This window comes from Pangasianodon hypophthalmus, chromosome 21 (assembly GCF_027358585.1).
Source record: "Pangasianodon hypophthalmus isolate fPanHyp1 chromosome 21, fPanHyp1.pri, whole genome shotgun sequence".
Lineage (NCBI taxonomy): Eukaryota > Metazoa > Chordata > Actinopteri > Siluriformes > Pangasiidae > Pangasianodon > Pangasianodon hypophthalmus.
In genome coordinates this window covers 16,326,936-16,344,588 of record NC_069730.1, presented here as the reverse complement: position 1 = coordinate 16,344,588, position 17,653 = coordinate 16,326,936, and the positions used below count along the sequence as shown (strand labels likewise).

The 17,653-nt window shown below is 40.9% G+C and overlaps 1 protein-coding gene across 3 annotated transcripts; it reads right to left on the bottom strand.

The window, feature by feature from the left end:
- Nucleotides 1–7,992: 7,992 nt before the first annotated feature.
- Nucleotides 7,993–15,979, bottom strand: si:ch211-178n15.1 (uncharacterized). Of its 3 annotated transcripts, none has more exons than XR_003403417.3 (3): nt 14,158–15,978; nt 12,032–12,798; nt 7,993–8,629 (listed from the first exon to the last, which is right to left on the bottom strand). XR_003403417.3 is itself a non-coding variant. In XM_026925606.3 (3 exons), exons 1-2 carry the CDS (start codon nt 15,175–15,177, stop codon nt 12,166–12,168), a joined length of 1,653 nt encoding a protein of 550 aa, XP_026781407.3. In that variant the 5' UTR covers nt 15,178–15,979; the 3' UTR covers nt 7,993–8,629; nt 12,164–12,165. The 3 variants fall into 3 exon arrangements, 2 of the variants coding, with proteins under 2 accessions (XP_026781407.3, XP_034170758.2); XM_026925606.3 differs by having other exon boundaries at nt 12,164–12,798; nt 14,158–15,979; XM_034314867.2 differs by lacking the exon at nt 7,993–8,629 and having other exon boundaries at nt 10,664–12,798.
- Between the last annotated feature and the right edge of the window lie 1,674 nt (nt 15,980–17,653).

Genomic DNA, 17,653 nt, shown 5'->3' with positions numbered 1-17,653 from the left:
ACCCTCCTTTTCTGTTTTTAAAGATGTCTGGAAAATCCCCCCGCTTTCCCTTCTCCTTGCTCCATTCTTCCTTGTCTCTGTATTCCTGCCTAATATTGACTCACATGGACATTCGGTCTGACTGGCGGATGAGGCCCGTTCTCTCCTGCCGCTATTTACCGTAAATATGGCGCACAGTGCACAAAAACAGCAAATTCACTCTTTCCTTGATGTCAGTAGGGAGGCCTGCAAAGGGTCTTTTGTAGCGGTCGGGAACTCGCCACAAGGCATGTTGCACAGTGAGCTTTTACACTGGAAGACAAGGAGCTGTTGAGTGTGTTAGTCTGTGTGCGTCAGGGGCTGCCCATGGTGAGCTTCTCTCAAATATGTCACGCAGGGGAGAAGAAGGAGATTGCTGTTTGTCCAGCTGCCCATGGACATCTCAGGAGGAAGCATCTGCTGGATGTCTGGCACTGTCCTCTTATATAAAGCACCACTGCGCACATACTATACACTTATATAGTGAACCACTTTTATCTATCCGGATGTTACGTAACTGGGATGTGTGTTGTGTGTATGATGCTGCTCATCACCAAGCGTATCAAAATCCTGATTAACTATCTTGAATAACTGTGTTCTCTCGCTGACTAAAGATTGAGCCGATCTCACACTGGAGCCGTAAATTGTTATTTTCTGTAAATATCTGCCTCAAGTCATTCAGTTGTGCAGTAATTTCATGGCAGATTTGCCATTCTGGTATAGAACACAGTGTGGCCTGTAATTTATAAGCATGAACAAAACTTTACCACATACCTAAAAGCTGTAAGAACTTCAGCCATCACGGCCAACCATGTGGATGATAAAGTAGTTTCACTAAAATGTGGACTGAAATACGGACTCTCCCTCCAATAATCAAATATTTTAACTGCGTAGCTTAACTATGTCAATGATTTAGGCATGTATTCAAACTTTGTGAGGAGAGGGGTTATCATCTCAAATTACATTAAGGTAAAAAAAGTGATTTCGTTGTCCAAGATGGCTGCCATATAAAGTTAAAATTGTTTTTCATTTTAACAGTCCTAAACTACATTGGCTAACCACTGGAGAACTGGTTGAAATTTGAAGGGAAGGTATTTATGGAAAATATTTTGGGTGACATAGACGTCCATTACTTGTTGGCTACATTATCTACAGTTAGAGTAGAGTAAAGAAGCAAAATAATATGCCTTGTTTGATCAACTACATTTTGGGGAAAGTAGAAAATTGCATGAAATTTGATTTTATTTCTGAACTACCACTTTAACGGCTGGCACAGTGGCACGGCCGTTAACGTTGCTGCCTCACAGCTCCACAGTCCCTGGTTTGATCCTGTTCTTCCTATGTCTGTGTGGGTTTACTCTAGGTTCTCAGGTTTCATCTTACGTTCCAAAAACATGGCAGTAGTTGGACTAGCTAAGATAAATTGCCTCTTGGTGTGAATGCGTGTGTGCATGGTGCCCTGTGATGGACTGGTGTCCCATCAAGGGTGCATTCCCTTCTCACACCCAGTGTTCCTGGGATACACAGTCACAGAAATTTACTGTAATAATTTTATTCTTTGTCGGCTCATTGCAAAATTCCTGTGAAAAAAATTACAAGCCAATTAAGGATTCCTTGAGACACAATCTGTGACAAAATGGTTTTACCTGGAATTGTATCATGCTGATAAAACGACTGATTTTTCCCAAATATAAGTATTTTATATTGTGTGTTAGAGCCGGTAGCCTGGAGGTTTACTGAGTGAATCAGGTTATCTGTTGCTTGTGTGTGTCTGTGTGTGTGTGTGTGTGTGTTTGCATGTAACCCAGATGCTGCACATTTATGTGTGTGTGTGTGTGTGCCAGCCCCATCACTGGCACACCATCTTACGCACAGAGCAGAGAAATTCCTCAGCCCCTAAGTCAGCACGGACAAGCAGAGGAAAGGGATAAAGCCTGATCATCATCCAGCAGCGATAACATCCACAGTGTTGACTACTTATACAACTTGCAGACACCAAGACTAACATACAGCATCCACATTTGGCACTGTTCACAGCTGTATGCATGTTCTCAACCATGTTACAAAAAGTGAACAGTTCTGGGCAGTGAGACAGCTTCTGTCTGCACTACAGGACTACACAGACTGGTTTTTCCTTTCCTAATTGGAGTAAGCCTGTAATTATTTACTGAAAACATGATTTATTAGGGTGCGTTGGTTGGCGAGGGTGTCCAAAACGCTTACTAAAACAAGAACCTGGTGTTTTTAAAATGTTCTTGTTTAAAATGGTACTCAATGGCAGACTTTATCTGCTCCAAAAAGGAGAGGAAAGTAACGAAATGAATCAACAACTCAAAGTTTCTTTAAGGATGCTTATTACAGAAGTCCAAAATAATGTGTGTCAAGCTAATGATGGCTTTAGTTGTATTTATTGCTAGTTAGGTAATGAATTAAAGGAAAAACCCTAAAGTCTGTTAGTAAGGTGTTGAACCACTACGAGTCACCAGAACAGCTTCAGTGCGCCTTGGCGTAGATTCTACAAGTCTCTGGAACTGTACTGAGGAGAGGAACATCATCCTTTTGAAACATAATCCATCCGGTGGTGTTTTGATGGTGGTAGTGCTGTTTAACACATCACTCCTAAATCTCCTATAGGTGACTATAAAGGCCATAGCATATGATATACATGCCTCATGTATCTATTCAGTGATCCTCTTGCCATGTGAATGGGGGCGGAGTCATCCTGGAAGAGACCACGCCCATTGGGCAAGAGACAAGCTTTGTTTTGACTTCCTTCTAAGGGAACAGGTGAATCCAAACCATGCCAGCAAAATACAACCACAGCATACCACTGGTTTGTTTTGTCACCCATCTGTAGATCTGAACATTTTCACACAGCAGTAGAGTGGATTTCCCCACTCAGACATGATATTGCAGATGATGTTCTCATCAAATTCTGGCCACAGGAAGCAGCTATGTGCCAAAACCAGCCAGGATGTTTGCCTCTCCCCTTGGAATCTTCTCTGCAGGTACAACACCAAAATCAACTGTTGGTTAACTTTCTGCCTACATGTACTCATATGTGGGTGTGAAACCATAATGTTCTGGGTGTGGAGGAAACCAAAAAATGCTCGGACTCTCCCACTCTGCCCTTCAGACGTAATAAATACAGGGTTTATAAAAACATGCTTGACTGTATTTTTGGCTCGTATTTTCATTCAACTTTACCTGTTTACAGAAACCATGAATATCCCTATGCTTCTTATTATTCAGTGTTGGTCCATAAGCCTGTTTTAGAGCACTGTTTACTCTGTTTATTACAGGCTGCATGTTATTACAAGAGTGTTAGTACATTTCCAACCACAAAGCACCAGGTTAATTGTAACTGGACATTGGAATACTACAGGAGAGCTATCTGAGAGAAGAAGAAAATTACTTCTCAAAAAACAGCCAGTTGGATTAAACCTGCTTCATTAAATGTGTCTTAAAATTACGTTGTGTGAGATTATTTGATAAACCTAATTTTAAAAACATAAGTTTTCTGAGAAACCTTATGCTAGTCACTGATGATACGAGGCTGGCCAGTTTACGGTAGCTAGTTAGCAAAAAAAAAAAAAAGTGGGGGGAGGGGCTTAAAAACACAAATCAGATCATATAACGAAATATTCAAAGAACACAGGTCAGGTAATGAAAACTCACAGACCAGCTGTAAAAGTTTTGATCTCCACACTGAACTAGCCAGCTAGCTCACTGCTCAGCCTCGGAGTTGCACAAAACCCCAAGTAGCTAATTTCAGCTGCTAGCTTGAAAGAGCAATCATTATAGCAATCGGGTTAGAGGTGTACAGACTGCTGTGCTAGCAGTACACAGTCAACAGAGCTAGCTCACTATCTAAAAGACAAGCTCTGGTTATTGGAAACAGTTTTCTTTTTCACTTCAGTGTGACAGTCATGTTGATGCACACAATACAGTTTTAATTCTCAGCTTCCAAGCGGCGCAGCAGTAAAGGAGATCATCAAGAGACGTAAAGTTTAAATCCTGACAATGCCGCTGACATTTATGGGACATGTATGTGGAGGCAGATAATTATATTGTCTGAATTTCCCTGGCCCATGTCCCAATGCTCATTGTTCAGTCTTCTAAACTTCAAATCCCCAAATCTACACATTTAAATGTTAATTATGAGCAATTATGTTCAGTGATTTATTATTAGAATGACTAGAATGACTTGGTAAATGCAGAACACCATCCTGAAACCATTAAATGTGCTTATATTGAAATATTTGTGTTGTGCTTAGCAATTCCGGTGCTAATTCATTGGTTGATGCTGTGTTTTGCTACTCCTATGAGAAGTAAGTGTACATTGCTAGTGCATTTACAATATTTGCTCCTCAGAACAAAATAGCCAGAGCTTCTCACTCAACATTGTCCAGCAATGTCATATTGTCATATTATGTCACATATCCAGTGTAGAAGTAGAGGTGACATCCACTCAAAGATTCAGAATGCAATGCCGAATGCAACACAGTGCAGCTATGTGATGTAGTTACACTGAGTTACAGCAGAGACTCAGCTACGCTAGTCAACGATGTACGAGATCAGATGCACACCGGCTTTGACAGCATGACAGTTGAAGGTTTGGAAGCTGATCTGTTTGAGCAGAGTTTGCAGATGAGGCATTGAACAGACTAAAGGAATAAAGCACTGCTGCATCACTCTCTTTAGGTAGAGATGAAGCGAGGGCTAAATCCCACTGGTGGTGCTATCAGCAGCTAGTCAAACAGGATTGTGGGTAATGTAGGAAACCATTAACCTAAGTGACAAAACCCATATATTGATGAAAGAAGTTTAAAAAAACTCTAATAAATCTTTGACACCATTGTTAATTATAAAAATTAACGTGCAAGTCATTCAAGGTGGATTTTCCTTTTAATAATATATTTATACCAGAAACAGAAAGAAAGAGAGACGATGGCTTTGCAGGCTCCACCAGAGTCCTGTTTGTGCATAGACACTTGGTGTAACTCTTAGCACACCCCTGTCATTCAACAACTCTGATGAATACTTCAGCTTCATTCTCTCACTTACTCTCTCTTCCTCACTTTCTTTCTTGCTCTACTTTTCCTCCTTTTGCCTTCCTCCAGCACTATGAACAGTCCGTCTGCTCAGAGCATCTCCGGGAGTCGCTCACCTATTCTTAGCCAGGCGAGACTGGAGTGCTTGATTACTTTATTATTCTTGGGCCAAAGACGGCAAAGTCAGAAGGTTGGTTGTTTGAATGAACATTAGTTTTAGGGTGTTGTTTTTGGTGCAAACAGCAGTCTGACATTCCACAGGGATAGACATACCATTGTGAAAAGGAGAGAGGGAAAGTAGACAGAGAATTCATAAACACAGCCATCTGTCGCACAAGACTACTAAAAAGTGGATTGGATGCAGGGATATAATGTAGGGAGGATATATACAGAGTCAAAGCCTGTCTAAAATCACCCTTACCTAATGCTTGAGGTATGACCGAGGCCAGTGAGTACACTGATGTTTTGTGTTAGCCATCACTTTCCAATTCTACAGCTCTACTGCTCATTTACAGCAATGTTTGCTGTGCTAAATCATTTCCTGCTTAGTTCTGAGTTGTAGAAATAAACACAAGGGATCCGGAGAAGCATTGACTTTATGACTGTATTTTCTGGGAACACTGCTCATTTTTTATTCCTCAAACAGGAACAAGACCTTATGTTTGGTTTATAAGCGTAAAATACCTTGTTTTTTTCATGGGTTCTTGTTAAAATGAATGAATATATAATAATATTATATTATTTAAAAAATACAAAAAAAATGGAATATTAGCGAAGATAACCTTTTTAATTAGGTGGAGTATTAAAAGATTTATCACATGCCAGTCTTTAGATGAAGAATTGTTGCATTCTTGTTAAACATGATTTAATTCTAGGCCTGTGCACTATAAATGAATCAGTGCCGAACATCATTTTTCGAAATGATCTTCTTTTTTTTCTGAGTTTTTTTTGGAAGCATGATATAAAATACACACACAGTCCATCTATTTTGAACCTCCCACTTGTGTTCTTGCAAAATGGTTGGACGCGCGAAGTCAAATGAAACAAAAACACACCCTTAATCTTTAATTAATGACACCATTTTTTTTTCTAGTGGGAGTATGTGTATTTAGACTGTATGACTGATTTCAGGCAATGTAAAAATAAGCTGCATATTGCATAGTTGGATCCATGTCCCAGACTAAGAATAATGAGCGCGTGCTCTGCATTAACCCTGAGACCATGTAACAGGTAGCTTTAATGCCTGAGGTCCTGTCAATCCCAACACCATCGCTCTTCTGCAGGACTGCCAGTGGAGCCATGAGGGAGGGACGTGTGGTCTTTACGGTCTTCCCCATTTGACATTTTGAGTTCAGCAGTAATGTAGCTGAGATTTAGAGGAAGACAGCAGTTGGTGGAGTAGACATTGGTTATAGAGTAAACATGAACATAATGGACTTGGATTGTCGTTTTAGCATGTTGGCATTGCTATGGAATTTAGCGCCAAGCTTCTGTGGCACCACATGCTGCCCAAAACAAAAAATAAAGCATGATGACCAAATATTTACAGCACCGTACTTCAGTGGCCACATATTAGTGACTAAGTGTTCAAATTAGAACAAACACAAGCCCATCCTGCTAAAAGGAGATAAAATAATGACCACAACTCTCATACACATTACATTATATAAGGAATAAAAGATGGCGGGGTGTGCTGTTATAGGAAAATAAGCCAATAACAGCAAGTGTTTTATTCCTCTTATACTACAGCTGTTTGTGAACAGTTAAATTTTTTTAACCTCATTAATGAATTACATTGTATTTTTAACCATTTATAGTTACACTTCATGTTGTTGAACATCCTTGAAACAAGTTAGTTAATGTTATCACTTAACTGACCACAGCTGTAAAGTCATTCTATGACCAGTGTCTCTTTTTCTATTTCTCTTTAAGTTAATAAGACAAAAAAGGCAGAAAACCTACTGACTGTTACAAAGCACTGACTCCTTCCATTAATGTTAAATACATGTCTCCTTACAGAAATCTTCACCATATCAAAGATTATATGGCTTTTAATCTGTTTAATCTGTTTATGAGGAGTGTTCACCATTCAAAGTCCTGTGTTAGTTGTTACTATAGACATGATAACATATGGAATTATAATTAATAATCCTGTGATTTAATTTACAGCCAGAACTACTGTCAGACCTGATGTTATAAAATAAAAAAAAATAAAAAAAACAATGCCTTCTGACCAGTCAGATTAAAAAAATGTTATGTAGTTCTAGAATAATAACTGCTTCGGATTATTATAGTTAGCTTTGAAACTAAGGCTGTACTTGCAGCCTGGCTGACAAGCAGCTATGTTGCTCATATTGCAGGTACAAAACATGGATTAAACCTATATATTTTGCTCAAATTGTCCTTGTCCACGTCAGTGCTTGCCCTGCGAACTCACTCAGCCTAGGCCTGGAACAACAATGTGCCCAGTTGTCCACCCATGACAGCAGGGCTGCTAATGTGCATCACTTAAAGGCACAAGTTAACGTGTATATGAGTGTAACTATTACATTATAACAGTATTAATTACAACATACTGTACTTGATGGTCTAAGAATTGAGACACAGCCCTCTGTGCTATTGGCATAGAAGAGATGCACAATGGGGAAGAGGGTCCTCTTGGGGAAGAGTGATAAAATTCTCATTCAAGACTTAAATAAATACAGACACAGACACTGTCCAGACTGGAGACACTGTACTCAACTGTGCAAATATTCTACAGAAGCCATACTTCTTCTGGTATTAATGCATGTTAAATCAATTTTCATGCTGCAGAAAATAGCAGGTTTTTTACAAAGAATTTTAAAGGTAGATACAAATAAGACACTGTATGAATTTTACTTGTAGGAGGATTTGAAATGATGACATCACTTTATCAGAATATGTTTCAAATGTCTCCTTTTTTATTTCCTGTGAGCGTCATAAAAGTTCAGAGACACTTTTATGGACTGTAGCGCCCTCTTCTGGACAGCATATATCAATGATGCAGCTTAAATACAAAACTAAATGCCTTATATTGGCTTTAAATAACTCATGAACTAACTGTAATATAATGGATAGGGTTTACAGACTGATGCAGAGACACAGGTTGAATATAATCCTTTTACACTGTAGCTTTTTGCTCTTAAACATTTAACCAATAATAAAGAATAATAAAAGACTTTCAATTCTCTTTGGTCATCTGAACAGTCCACTCACAGGCTTCGAATCCCAGGCGAGCTTTGGGAATATGTTGCATAATATGTGGGAGTCCAGACTTTTTTTTTTCCAGTTTAGGAGCAGCTTATTCCTCTGCAGCGCTACCTTTAAGGGGCAAAAACTCAGAGGCTGGTTCACAAGTATGGCAAAAAGGGCAGCTTGTTCTGCTGGATGTAGTGCAGTCAGGATTGGAGAGAGAGAGAGAGAGAGAGAGAGAGAGAAGGACAGGCCATTTCTAGTGCTTTCCATGGGAAATACTCTCAGTTCTAGTAAGACATCATTGCTCTGCTTGTTAGATGCATCTCTTCTTTGTGGCATCCCTGCAAGTAAAAAAAAACATTTAGTATAACCCACTGTTCATCACTTTAAAAGCTAAAATCCACAAAAACCTGTAAGAATATCACAGTTTTATCTAGGCTTTAATCAATAACTAGGCACAGATGGTTCAGACTGTTAAAAGCAAAAATGTACACCCCCTGATGACCCAAACCCAGTTTCTAGGTGAAAATTGTTTTGCCATGACTCTGTTATTCTGGAGACTTCATTTGAAACATATGACATCTGGAAAAAGCTGGGGAGGACACAACAGAGGTTGGACAGAGCTGTAAAGGCAAAGTTTGTGGCATGCAAATTATTATATTTAGAGCAGGAGATGCAAACTTTTGAACTGATTTCATTTGGATTTCTTTCACTATTAACATCATAACACATAGTAGTTGACTTCTGTTAACATCTCCAAGCCTAACGCTACTGTCTTCTTAATTTTGTCCTAAGTGCATGAAGACATGTGTACGCAACTGTAGAAGTCCATCAACAAACTTAAGTGCTACTTTTACGGCCTTATTCATTTGTAGATGTAATTCTCTGGATTTGAGCAATAGATCACATTAGAGCCAAAAAATTAGTGGCGCTACAAAAATGTAGGATGGCACTCCACCAAGCCTGCTCTTGTTTTACACTGTGATTTAGGAGTGTGATTAATGTGTTCTGTGCTGGAGGACAGCAAGCTGATTAGGCGAGAGCTTTTCAGAGTGTTGCTTTTGCCACGGTTTAAATGCAGCCAGAGGTGCCAGAGCATACATTTGGAACAAGTTACGCTGCTTATAAAATGCCATTGATCAAGGATGAGAGTGAAAAACAGGTAGCCATGACTAAAGTAAATCTGCTAGGTTGTCCTAACAACCTTTCACTTTTCATAACAATCACAAATTTTGTGCCTTCTTATACCGTTATATCAATATATAGTTCTTCTATTATTTTCAGTTTTCATACAGGGTATGTAGGACTGTGATGTCCTTGAGCTGTTTGGTCTGTCTCGCAGGTATAAAAATTGGTCCTTACACTAACACTGTAACCATGGTAACCTGCCATGCCAGCCAGATGTAACTCTTAAAACTACCTGGACACCTGCAGAATCTATAATAATTGATTTAAAAGACTAAGTCAGTGGCTCTCTCAGAATAGAAACTGAAGAGAAAAGAGTGTGCCTACAGTGGTACTGTGTGTTCTGTGACTAATGGTGCTTATGTAAGGTAGTTTTGGGGCCTTTTATAGCTTCATTTACAAAAAAATATATAGAGAGAGCCAGACAGAGGAAGCTTGCCATATGATGAATACAGGCTCTATGCTTTTCAAATTCATAGATAGAGTAAGCTTGTATGTTCAGACTTGTATGTTCAGACTAGACAGAGTAATCTTGAGAGTATGCCTGTTGCACCCGGTGCACTCCAGTCAAGTATCTCACTCTGGTGACGTTAGACCTCCTGAAAATAACCAAAAGCATCTTGTCATCTACTGAATCATCCTAAGTGTCTGCACATCTTAGTGAGTCTGGAGTGAAAACAAGTCCAGTATTGTCAGGCCAAGGTTTTCAGAAAGACAGTGTTTACTATTCACACGGCGCTCTGAAATAAAAAGCCATCTCGTTTTATTGTCTTTTAAGCTTTCAGGTTTTTTTTTTTACAGCGCTCATATAAAAAGTAGATGAAAGACGATACAGTTTTGTTTCCCTGGACTAGACTTTAATTAGTGGTGCTAGATTTAATTGATATGGAAATTAGACATCCTAATCTCTTTATTGAGTCTTTCAGAGGGCAGTGACTTAGTGAATTATGAATTAGTGGTATGGCAGAAGGATTTTTTGTGCCAGTTCTAGTGAAACTATTCACACAGTATTTTAACACACCAGATCCTGGGACATTTGGAATGTTAACTTAATAAACCACAATCAGGTCAGGCTACCAGAGCACCATATGCTCAGACACTTGTAACCATGTAGACTTTATAGTCTGTATAGGCTAGCACAGTAAAACACACACACGCTCACACAAACACACAGGTCTCCTGTCAGACTGTTGGAAGTTAGATTGCATTTTAATGAATACCACCAGGAAATAATGAAACATTCATAGCAGCCACTGCTGCAAAGGCAGTCACTGGTGAGGCCTAAAGACTCAAAACCTATTTCTTTACCTGGTCAAAGGTCACCAGGCACTGAATGTCCACTCTAAGCAAGTCTTATTAAACCATCTGCTGGGATGTGTGGACAGAGCATTTGTTTAGCTCATGTTTACTTCTCTGTGCTTCCTGCTTTGGGTGTTGAGGTAAGTCATATGTTCTCCCAGCTGTGGGCAACTACCATTTTGCAATGCAAATACTATACAAAGCCGCCTCGTTCAGTCCATCACCAAGCCAGGTGGTGTCTAATCAAAACCAGACTGACTCAAAAATGGCTAGAGAGTGAAAAATAGCCTGTCATAGCACATTCCGTCCACCAGAGGATGGCAAGCAGCATCTGCCAAACCTCAACCACTGTTTTCAAAACATGGCAGGGGAAAAATCGGGCTCTTCCTGTACACACAGGACTGTTTCAAAAGTTTGAAGACTAAAACCAGAGTGATGCAAGATAAATGTTTAGCTTTTAAAATCCCAATTTCCAGCCACTGCTAAGCTGAAACACGCCAAATACTTTCCAATTGATTGCACCAGTAGGTCATTATGTGATCCTCTAATTTAAACACAATCAATTTCCACATGTTCATCATACAGGCTAATCAGTCATGTGACTCTCATCAACTAACACTTAAACTAAAGCAGAACATTAGTATCGCTTCATGCTCCTTTTTGAACTCTTGTTCTCTACTCATAAATACTGTAAATAATCCATTATTTTTTTGAATGTTTCTAAAACACGCTTGATTGCATGCAGGACTGATGAATAATATGGAAAAGCTGCATGCTCCAGGGCCCTCAATGAGCCAATCTCCTTCACACTCGCCTGAGTTGATTAGGTCTGAAATACACAGAATTCACAACCACTGACTCCGGCACGCAGGAAAACAACAACACAAACAGAAACCTGAGAACCAAAGGACAGTCTATGGGTAAACAGATGGAACAAATCATTCAAATGTGTGTTTTGTCTTTTCTCAAATGGCAGGGTTTCAATTTCTGTTGAAATGATTCAACTTCAACAACCTCCTCTGCTTCCCAGAATGAATGACTAAAGGAGAAGGAGTCTTGGTGAGGTTGATGGTTTTTGTTCCTCTTTCAATATAGGCCAAGTATCTTTACAAATCAATTTCATGCTTTATGAGTAAATGCCATACATTACAGCACATTTGCCCCCGAAGCAGTCAAGTACTATGGCAACACACTCACACAAATGCAAATACATATTCATACTGAGAATCGACTTTTGAGAGCACCCATTGTCCACTCACCCTGCATTACCTAACCATGAGGATGCTGAGGGAAAAACATCCTATTTACGTTCTTTGTGTGTCTGTGTGTGTGGGTGTGTGTTGTCCTCATGAGTGCAGTCAGAGCCAGTGGAACTTCCCTTTTCACCCCACCTTTACACCATGGTGGAGGTTAGCTGTTTCGGTTTTCCAGGGTACGGAGGTGTTTTCAGGACATTTGAATCCTTTGGGGGTACTTTAACCAGTCCATTTTGTGGGTACGGTGGGGGTCTCTGAGTTTTAGCCAAGCTAATCGGTGCTAGAGGATAAGGGGGGTCGAGATTCTTTGTATGATCTGTTCTGCTTCTTGGATGCTGCAGCTCTTTGACTTTGGCTCTGGGAGGTCTGGCTCGCAGACAGTCTCCATTGGCAGTGCTCCTTGTCTTCTGAAGCTCCAGAGCAGACGTATGATTCATCTGGCTGCTGTCTGCAGACTCAACAGTTACCAGACCAGGAACGCGGGAGGATGGGTTTGCGTGGCTCTTTGTGGTGGGATGACTGTCAGGGCAAGTGGAAATCACCACGGCCAAGCTATGGTCTGATAGGAAACGAGTGGTCTGTGATTTGACACCAACATGTGTGCTGTCTCTTTGCAGTGGTTCTGCATCTCTGTTTGCATTATGGACAAGTGCCACAACTCCAATACGATTGGCTTGGTGCATGGATTCCTGTGGCAGACCATTGAATGGTCCTTGCTCCTCCTCGCCCAGGTCAATGTTGGAAGTCAGAACATCAATCTGTTGGACCACCTACACAGACAAACACGGTCATTAAAACTGATTATATGAAATATGTTTAAAGGATTATTCAATGTAAAACCCATATATGTGAAGTGACTTTGAGACATAGAAGTGGAAATATCAGGCAAAAACTGGTAGAAAAGAATAATTAAACCAGAATAATTAGTGCAATTAATTTGTCAGTTACACTTTTATGGAAGGTGACGCATTCCCTTCACTGTCACATCATAAATGCAGTGAATAATTAACTGCTAACTCATTATATTCAACTATAGAGTATCTTGGGAATGTTGGCTAAATTCTTCCAAGCAGACCTACCTGACACTGCTTGTTAAATTATGAATTGTATGTCTAATGCTCTCATAAATCAAGGTCATTTACTTGAAAGGATTCTAAATAGCATTATCCTACAATTTCTTAACTAGACATCATTAAAGAAAGGTTGCACCCTACCATTTCAACCCACCAGGTCTCAGCAACTCATCAGTTAGTTCTTTTTAATCTGATTCCCTAAAATTACCCACAGCCACTTACCTGACCTTTAGACAGCAACTAAAGGACATCTATTTAAATGAAGCACCCAATTCCAAATAATTTATTTACTATTTAATTTCATGTAGCCCATTATTACTAATGCAGAACTACTGTACATAGAGCTTAGGTATCTTTAGCTATTGATTTTTGAGGTGCTTCCTTTTCTAATGTCCAGCCTAGGACCCTTTTAAAAGAGTAATAGTCCAATCTTCTGAAGTCAAAATAGCCATCCACATCTGCTGTGATTTCCTTTTATTCTCTGGCCCAGATCTCCAATAGCATACCCAGATAAACATACAATGTCCATTAAGACTACCTAAAGATTTCCAGCACTGATGCCCCATACCATGTAACAAGGAGAGGCTTTGATCTCATCCGCATCTGTATACATTATTTCCTGCTTGTTTTGGGTTGAGCTCATGTTCTACAGAGCTCAGTGGTAGCTTATCTTTCTGTAGTTGTCACACTGGATTCATTACCAGGATATCTTACAGAAAATACACTTAAAGGTCATCAACACAAGCTGGCACTGGATATTGTTCTAATGATGGCCAGGTTTTTACCTAACAAGGCCCCTTCTTACAAAGACCTGAAACAATGCCAGGATTAATACTAATGATAACATCAATATGGATTGTATAGTACATTTCTCATTTATGTGAATCAAGTTACAACTGAAACAAGATACAGTGTAAACAGAGAGCTGAGTAACTGAGTGTTACTGGTCTTGCTTGATGCCAAACAATGGCTCACAAAATATTTTCTGCTCTACTGACAACGTCCATGTACTATTAAAACCAAAAGATCTATTTAACTCATCATTGCTCCTCTTACCTCTTTCATCTCCATTTGAACCTGTTTGAGACCACTGAGCACATCCTCTAACTCCGTCACCACTTGTTTGATCTGCTCACGCACTGTTCCCTGGCTCTTCCTGTGGATACTCCGGCTCCCCCCAACCTCTGCCCTGTCTGCTTGACACAGTTCGGTCTCTCCATCATGGATTCCACTCACTGGCAGCTTAGGTCGCAATGTCTTGGAGACTGCAAATTTGCTCTGGGGAACCTCAGTTGAAAAGAACGCCTTAGCTCCATTACAGTGGTTTTTGATAGGACTGGTTGGTCCATTAATCTCAATGCTGTGCCCATCATCATGACCCTCAAAAGTAACATGCCTCCTTTCACAGTGCTCATTGTATCCAAATTTATGTCTATTGTCCCATTCTAGTGCTCTTAGATGTGTATTCTGCTGATAGTTCTCGCTCACACAGTACAAGTGATGCTCCTCTGACACATTCTGAGCTTCCCTGAGGTACCACTGGCTCCTGACCTTTGCCAGCATGGGGCCACCATTGAGGGGGTGTGGCAGCTCATGATGGTACCATTCCCTCCCACAGCCACAGTCACTATGTCTCCCTAGCCTGCCTGCCACTCGCTCATCAGCGACTTCCTGTCCAAGATGTGCCAGTGCTGATCTCTCCCGCACACATGTAGATGAGTGAAGCTGGGGGTCCCATCTAGGTACCCTCACCTCCCTCCACAAGTAGCATGGTGGGCTGCACCTCTCAGACACAGTATAGTGGCTTGGCCCCAAGTAGACTTGCCGTCTCTGCAGGTCATGATGGTTATGGTTCCCCGTCCTGTCCTCAAGTGTTTCCAGATCAAGTGGAAAGGGTAGAGGCAAGTCTTCCCTCCACACGTGTGACCTTAGATTGGGCTCCAGAGGTGGGCATTGCCCATCACCAAGCTCCTGCCTGTGATGTGTTAACGTTGGTCCCTGGTGTAGGCATAGTTGGCAGTAGTCCTTGGCTGGTTGGAGGGCACGTTGTCCTTTTGCCGCCTTCTCTGAGTGCATAGCAGTAGGAGACTAAAAGACGCCCAGGCTGACGACTTACAAAACAACCAGTTACCTCCTCTCTCTTTCCCCACCCAGGCCATTCACTAAGGCTGTTTTTCTCATCTGCGTAGGTCTTTTCCTCTCACTCCTCTACCGTGTTTCTGTCCTTTTCCCCATTCTATTCCCTTTTCTCACATGCTGTTTCTTTCAACTTCTCCTCCACCACTTTTTTCTTTCTCTCCCTTTCAAGACTCACCTCCCCCTTCCTTGCTTTTCTAACTTCCCCTTGTTTTCCCTCTTTTCTCTCTTTCTCTTTCCCTCTCTCCCTCTCTCTCCTCAACTTCTGTCATTTCCCGTATGCAGTCAGTGCTGTTGCCCTTTCTCCAGCGGTGGGCCTCTTTCTCTCCTACCCCCCCCCTATTCTCTCACTCCATTGCAGCCTTTCCTGTACCTATCCTTCATTCTGTTTGCACTTTGTTGCTCCTTCTGTCATTTCCTCTCTCTATCTCTCCCTTCCTTTCTTTCCATATCCTTAACCCTTCTCTCTTCACTATGTAAAAAATTCTCTGTGTCAATTCACCCCCTCCCAAACTCTAGCTCACTGGTTCTCCGCCTCTCTGTTGAGTTTCTTCCTCCCTTTACCCGTTTCTTTTTCTATCTTTCAGAAAGTCAAAGTCGCAGCTCGTAAAGCCAGTGAGAGCAGTTGCCTCTCCATGTGAGTCCCAATTGCTTCCTTAGATCTCCCACACTCCTGCTCTGTCTCCCAAGCCCGCCTGCCACTCGCCAATTAAACACAGCCAGGATTCCACACTGCCCGAGATGGGGAGGGGAGAAAGAGAAAAAGAGAGAGAGAGAGACAGGGAGAGAGAGAGAGAGAGAGAAAGAGGAGGTGGGGTTTCAAGCACCGTCAAAGCAGGCAGGATCTAACATGAGCGGGAGACAGAGAGATAGGGAAGGAGGGAGGGAGAGAAGGAGGCACAATTTTTGTGCAAGGGGGACTTTCGAAATAACTCTTCCCTTCTATGAAGCCCCTCTCCATACATGTTTGACAGACTTCAAAGGATATGCAGCTGGAAATCTTTTGTTGTGATTCATAGTATTTTCCCCTGTGCTTATCTGATTCCAGGCATTCAAGAGTCGGTAATCCCAGACCACAACATGCGCACATAGAGAATTGTTTATCTGGATTCAAATTCTCACAGCCGAATACACTGCAACTTCTCAAGGAAAAAAACTTTGTAAAGAGGACACATTGCTAACTGTGGATTTATATCAAGAAATTTCCACTTATGAATGTAAGTCATACTAAGTGAGTAATCTCTCATGACAGTTGTTTGGAACAGAAGTTGAGGATACTCCAGATTTATAGCTACATCTGCAAAGCTCAGCTAAAAACACTGAGCTACAACTAAGCTAAAACATGAGGATGAATCATAAGATATGCTACTGTATAAAGTAGTTGTAATCTCTCTCTTTCACACACACACTGTCTCTCTCTACCTCCCTCTCTCCCTCCAGCACGAATGCAAAAGAGACTCAGTCCTGACAGAAAAATTTTTTGGCAGGTTAGGAACATCACATACACCCATTACGTTTTGGGGCAAGGACACACAGGATCGAAATGAGATGTTGGCGTCCTACATTCCAGCACACCAACCCTAATCAGCACATACTAAAATACACACACACCTGTGGGGTGGGGTGCTGGGGGTGGTGGAAACACCTGTCAAAAAATGACAGAAGAGCATGTGTGTGTGTGTGTGTGTGTGTGTGCGTGCGTGTGTGTGTTGTATATGTGCATCCATGTCTTAGTCATTGGGGGAGGGATGGTGTCTGCATTTTGTCTCCAAATCTAAAAGCTATACCCTAAAGGCCTTTCTATAATGGAGACCTTGAAAAAATTATGCATGGCGGAGAGTCACTACACAACAAATCCCAGAATATGCCTTTCTTTCTGTTACATGCATCAACAAGCTAAACTAAGTAGGGTTTTGTTTACTACAAGTCATGAACTAGTGGATAATTACAGCACACCTTTAAAAAAAAGTCCCCCCCAAAAAAGAGAGAGCTAGACTCAATATGCCACTTTTTTTTTCTGTAGTTATCTCAATTGGCTCATAATTATGATTTGCTGGTCACATTTTTGCACAACTATGTTCCTATGGAAACAGTCTGTTCAGGGAAGACGACGACCTGTATGTTCTGGCCTCTGTATTTTAGCATTTCCAAAATGGAGGCAGATGATGGCAGAGGGCAGTGAGGATGTATGTCCTTTTGAGATTGTAAATAACTCAGAACAAGTACTGCATCGTACTTGGTGTAAGGTTCAAGCAAGCACTTCTTTAGAAAGAATATTCTATTTTTTTATCAGCAGCAAAGCCCACACAGCCAATCCTTCTGTCATAAAGTTCAAAACAATCGAACATAATGCAACAGAGAGAGAGATGGATTATCTGTTGCAGATGAAGTTTTATATATATACAGTATACAGTAC

Coding starts and splice junctions, on each gene's coding strand:
- si:ch211-178n15.1 (XM_026925606.3), bottom strand. CDS start 15,177: ATGCACTCAGAGAAGGCGGCAAAAGGACAACGTGCCCTCCAACCAGCC. Junction 12,799..14,157: donor TTCAAATGGAGATGAAAGAG/GTAAGAGGAGCA, acceptor TTGTCTGTGTAG/GTGGTCCAACAGATTGATGT.